Here is a 6,000-nt window from a genome sequence, read left to right as displayed (position 1 = left end):
CCTTATGCAGTCTGATTGTTAACCAGTCATCAACTTAATATCTACAGTGATATCTACAGTGCAATATCCTTACTATTTGCTCTATGTATACTACTTACAATTTTCAGCACTTTGTACATAGCTGGTTCTAAATATTCTGCACTTCTGTGCTAATTTTATTTTTATTCAGTATTTCTTTTGTATTTTATTCCTACTTTCTATCAATACTCTAATATTCTTACTTTATTGAGGATAGGAGCAACTGTAATGACCAAATTCCCCCCAGAGATTCATACAGTTCTGATTCTGATTCTGATATAAGTCAACCTGCCTCTGTGGTCTTCATTAATTCAACCTGCCTGTCTCTGCACTGTGAGAGGAAGCCAAATTACCCAAATGTGCATTCACAGAGAAATATGCATGCTACACTAACTGTAAAGGTTGTAGGCAGCCTGCAGGCTTTGAACCCATCGCTCTTTTTTAGCTTTGAGGCTAACAACAAACCCCTTCTGTCCAGCAGTACCTGCCTGTATTTTTATATTTTTCTAAATATTTTGATGCATCAAAAGACAGGGCCTACATCAGGATTTGAATCAAGAACCTTCTCGCTGAGACACAACAGTGCTAACCTGCCACACCAGCCGACCCCCCTGCAGTGTTCACTTCATTAAGTGAATTGAATTTGTATTACAATGTGAGGCATCAGAAGAGCGGCAATAGATGAGGGATTTGACCCTATAGCCCTTTCGCAATGTCATGGCAGTGCTAAACCTCAAAGGGCCCCATCATGCATCATTCTGTTATCAAAAACAGCTAAAATGAGAGAAAAAAAGTGTTCATCCCTCTCATGGGTAAACATTTCTCAGCTCTTGCTCTTTCCCACCTCTCTTCCAGACATCTCAACCAACCAGCCAACACACATACAGAGCTTGACAACTCGCACCAGAACCAACAACCTTCTCCTTTTGAGGCAGCGGTCTTGACCACCACACCACTGTGCTGTATGTCAGGCTTTATTTACATTCCAGTGCAGTCTGATTATTCAGAAGTATGGTCCACACAACATTCTCACTCAACACAGTAATGCCCAAGTTAGGGTTCAAACCCTTAGCCTGCTTGAAAGGCTACAGAGCAAACTACTACACTATCATGCCTCATGCCCCTTGTATGACTCGATTATTAGGATTGATGTATTTCTTGCTCTTCAAATGAGTTCAAAAGGGCGGTCCATACTGAAGTGGCAGCAGGCAGCAATTACTCTTTAATTATAGAGCACCAAATCACAACAATTGTTATCCCAAGACACTTTACAAACAGCAGGTCTAGACCATTCTCTCTGTCGTATTATTAACAAAGACCTAACATCAAGACAGGATAAGATCCAGTCCCCTCTTACTGACAGGACTCAGTCTTATCTCATCTTAATCCACCATCAACAGAGGGCTTTGCAGCATTTAGCAAGTTACAATGGAAAGGACAAACTTTCTTTAAACAGTCAGAAACCTCGAACAGAACCAGAATCATGTTAGACAACCATCTGCCTCGATTGTGTTGAGGTTGGAAAGAGGGGTAGAGGTGAGAGAGATGATAGTGGTGAGACAGATAGTAGTACTTGTAGCACCTGGTGTCTTGCAAATCCATAGCAGCTGGAGTCTGGAACAGCCACAGCAGCAGGCCGTCTACAGCAGCGGCCCAGAGGAACCTATGAGACAAGGGAGCTCAGGGACTCCCAGAAAGGTCTATGGTTAGTAACTTTGATGGGACAGAAGAGTTAAAGCAAGGGACAGCTACTCCACTACACTACTTGCTGCCTTGAGGTGCCAAATTATTTAAGTTAAGCTATTTATAGTGCATTTTGGGATTTTAAAAGCATGGTTTTTACTCTTGATGGAGGACGCCTATTGGATTTTGATGCTTTGACATTGTTTATGAAGTTAATGACAACATTTTTTGGAATGTCTTTCCTTATTTTTAACTCTGAGATTTACAGTTAAAGATATTGGGTTTTGGTGTAAGTCCCATAGAAAGGATCATCATTCCTGTGATTTTATGGGGTTTGTTTACGATGAGTGACATAGAGATTCATACCTCCTTTTGTCCCAGATATTCTGAGTAAGGGGAAAAATAAGTCAGAAATATCGAAAGTTTTAAATAAAAATGTCTTTATTTTTAAAATAAATGCATTTTTTACAGACAGAAAACAGAGCAGCAGGACATGCACTGCTGCTCCTGACACCGAAGGCAAACAAAAACAGAGAAAATAAAAAAAGACTCGGCTTGTTTTTTTCTCATCTTAGTTCACTTTTGTGGTTCGTCTCAAACTCCAGGGTCTAAAAATGGTGGCCCCCCTTATATAGACAACATCAAATGGCACACTTTGATTATGACAAAACCAGACAAATAAGTGAAGTATTTCGCCAGGCAAGGAGCAAATTAAATTTGCTCTTGAGTAGCGCACTGAGTATCGCTGTCAGTCTAAAGATTGAGTTAAAAGCACAAAGCAGTGGCACAAATGGACAATTGTAATCTTCAAGCGGTAGAACAGAGAGAAGAAAAACAATAAAATGAAGTAGAAATGCCAGAAAGACGAGCACATTGAAAATACATGTCTGTACTTAAAAAAAAATAGATGTTCTCCACAAATATCTTAATCTATATCAAACCTGGAGTTTGAGACTAGTGTTATCTTCATATATATTCATATATATCTTCATCTGAAAACTCAGTAAGACCACAACATAAGCAAGCACAAATCTGAATACTACACATGTTGACAGATGGCTCCCCCCCCCCCTTTCATCTGTAAGGAAAACTTCCAACCCTCCCTTGTCCGCCCACCTACCCCCCCACGTAAAGCAGAGACAAAAACTGTACAATTCTATAAAACGTTTGTGTTTTTACATTAGTTACAAAAAATAATACTTCATTTACTGATCCTTCATACTGAGGACAGACAAAAAAAACTTGCATATTCATTCTTCAAACTTGGTGACCTTTTTTGCTGGTGTGTAATGATAAAAGTGATAATAATTATAATACTATACGGTGTGAGGAACAGAATGGAAAGTTAGGTGAAGACGGAAAAAGGGAGTAACAATCCCTCCTGTAGTGTTCGTGTACATGCAATGAGATGTCAGGGGTGTCAAATCTCTGGATGGAGTTTCAAACATGCTGTGGAGATTTTCTAAGACGTTAGCAGCCATTAACAGACATGTTGGGGTAAATGTGAACGCACTGTGGCACTTCTGAATGCCCACTTCCAGGTCAGAAGCTTCAGACGCCTTTTCTTCAGCTTTAAGATACGGAAAAGAAAATGTCATGTGGCTTCGTGTGAAGTATTCAAACGTTATTTAAAAAATGGTTCATTTCAAATACACATAATCTTGTATATTTACTGACATTTGAATCCACCCCAGTAGAGATCTTTATAAGATGAGAAAGATGACCGTATTTTTTGCTGTGAGGATATTTTTATCAGTTGGATCAAGTTTTCAAACCCACAGGTCTCTCATCCCCGTGCACTGAGCTGTAGAGTGTTTCCATGAAGTGTTTGCGGTATGCAGTCTGTTACAAAGAAAAAAACTCAGGCTCTCATGTCGCACCTGTTAGCTAATACATTTAAATACAGAGAGCTCCAAAACAAAGACAACAGACATCAGAAGCAGAAGAAAAACAACAACAACAGCTTATTCAAAGAGAGGACTATATCGTGTAGAAGTGCTTACATGTGACTTCAAAGAGATTTAACCCTTCATGGAGCGGATAGAATGGACATGTAGAGCTGTAATCAGTGGACACTGCTGTTTACACCCTTTCAATTCAACTCTTAGATGAAACGCTTTCTAGGATAAATAATAAGATTAGAGTCAGTTTTTAAGTTTTAGAAGAAGGGAAAATGACAAAGAGAGGAAGAAAAGAGAATCTTTGGGATTAAACGAGGTGTTCGATTGGTTTTAAAAGGTTGTCGGGGATGTTACGTTGATGGCTGTCAGTCCAGGATGATAGGACGCAGGTGGGCGTAGGAAAACAGAAAAAAAAAACGTCCCCCCTGTTCAGGCTTTTTGTAACGCTTCTGTTCACCCACAAGAGTTTAAGATCCAATCTTCATCTGGACTGTCATCGCCACAATTTTAGTGTTGTAACAAATGATTTGTCAGCATCAATGAAAATAAAAACACTATGATGATTAAAACTGTGTCAGCCATGGCAATAGTAGTGCTGTTCTGGGCTCACAGCTCCAAACAATAAAAACACTGAGAGATAATAGAATAACATAAACCCCCATAAACCCGTCCCACCCAGACGCTATTCCCGGGCCTCGACGGATCAGCGTTAGCCCTGGTTGTTGCTTTAGTGCAGCTCAGACCCAGCCGCTAGTCAGCTTATAGAACATCTCCTCGTCTAGAGACTCGTTCTGGTCCTTGGCACGTGTGGACAGGAAGATGTATCCGCCGATGAACTCGTGGACCACCTTACAGTCCACCTCGGCACAGACGAAAGACAGAGTGGGCTCGTCTGCGAATTCCACCGTCACCTGAGCGCATGGAGAGAAGCATGTCAGTCATGCCTCAATTAAAAACATTGAATCATAGAATCAAAATCAGTTTACAAACTTTGACTACAGACTAAGTGGACCTGATGACAACCTATCCCATTCAAAGGCGGTTTTCAAAACCGCCTGCTAGATACTACCTACGAATGCAGCACGTACTGCATACTGCATACTGCATACTGCATACTGCATACTGCATACTGCATACTGCATACTGCGTCTGAATTTAGTATGTAGTATGACTGTTCTGTTGGATCTGTTCTGCGGTATGCTGGGTTAGGCGTTGACAGATTTCTGGTTTTGGAAAGCGGAAGTAAATAACAGGAAAGGTGATAGCAAAACCGCCTATTTAGCATCAACTCATGAGTGAAAATGTTAGGAAGCGGTTTACATAGAATTTGATGATTTTCATACCATCTAAAAACGGAGGGCCTGCCGTCTTATACGTAAAAAAGAAGAAGTGTAAAGTTAGTGCTGTGCATTATGGGAAAAAGTATGCGAGGGAGACTGGACCGCTGCATACTGAGAAATTTTCCTGAATCAGTACAACATCTGGGTCCTTTTGGCATACTGCAGATTTGGCTCTTGTTCACATGCTGCCTACTGCATACTGAATTTTGGCCAAATCAGTACGTACTGCTAGTATAGTAGGTGGTTTTGAAAACAGCCCATGTTTCATGCTTAGAGGGTTCCTCACCATCTTGATCTCCCAGTTGACGTTCCACTGTTTCATGTTGCTGAAGCGCCAGGTCTTGATGGCATCTCCAGTGCCAGCGTCCATCCTGATCAAACGGTTGTAAGTGATGCCCATCAACTCTTCCCGCTTTACACCCTGAAACCTGTGAAGGAAGGACAACATCCAGTTTGATCGAACAACATGGGTCACTGCTAGCAAAGAAAACTGAAACGGTCGCTATTTTGGACAATCAGAGAATTTTTCAGCTGTTCAGAGATAATTATGTTTGAACCTACTTGGCAAGGAAATGAGTGATTCCAAACTCAGGCAGGGACTGCCACGCCTGGATGAAGCGCATCTTTGCCTCGATGAGACTCATCTGGGCCACATTCTGGTGGGCTTCAAGGATCCGGGCTGAAATCTGACAAATAGACAATCACACATTTAAAACATGACTTTTTTGTACGCCCCCACTATTTAAGTTGTGACAAACACTAATACACTTCTCACTGATAACACAAAACATCCCATAACCACACTAAAACTATCCGATGCACCAAAAACCAAACAGTCAGGATGCAGTCTACAGTAAATGATCTCCGGGAAGCTTTAAACCTGAGTGAACTTGAATGTGTACCCTTTGGAAGACTGGCATTTTCTGAAGTAAATAATAAATCTGAACCTGACATTCTTAATCTTTCAAGTCAGCTACTGACTCATTCTTGAGAGTTTTATAATCTCCTTTGAAAGACAAACAAAACAATAAACTGTTTGTGCTTCAGTGATTAAAATA

General features: G+C 40.7%; 1 protein-coding gene across 3 annotated transcripts in view; it reads right to left on the bottom strand.

The window, feature by feature from the left end:
- Positions 1-2,122: 2,122 nt before the first annotated feature.
- The window catches only part of fermt2 (fermitin family member 2), a 52,026-nt gene continuing 48,148 nt past the window's right edge, over positions 2,123-6,000 (bottom strand). For 2 of the 3 annotated variants that reach the window (XM_034674852.1, XM_034674853.1), the window contains exons 14-16: positions 5,504-5,628; positions 5,229-5,370; positions 2,123-4,513 (exon numbers count right to left, since the gene is read on the bottom strand). In XM_034674852.1, the coding sequence (XP_034530743.1) occupies positions 4,340-4,513; positions 5,229-5,370; positions 5,504-5,628 (441 nt within the window). In that variant the 3' untranslated portion in view covers positions 2,123-4,339. The remainder of the gene's footprint in view (positions 4,514-5,228; positions 5,371-5,503; positions 5,629-6,000) is intronic. The other variant, XM_034674854.1, reaches the window with a different exon arrangement.

This window comes from Notolabrus celidotus, chromosome 22 (assembly GCF_009762535.1).
Source record: "Notolabrus celidotus isolate fNotCel1 chromosome 22, fNotCel1.pri, whole genome shotgun sequence".
Taxonomy (NCBI): domain Eukaryota; kingdom Metazoa; phylum Chordata; class Actinopteri; order Labriformes; family Labridae; genus Notolabrus; species Notolabrus celidotus.
This window is presented reverse-complemented; position numbering and strand designations above follow the sequence as displayed.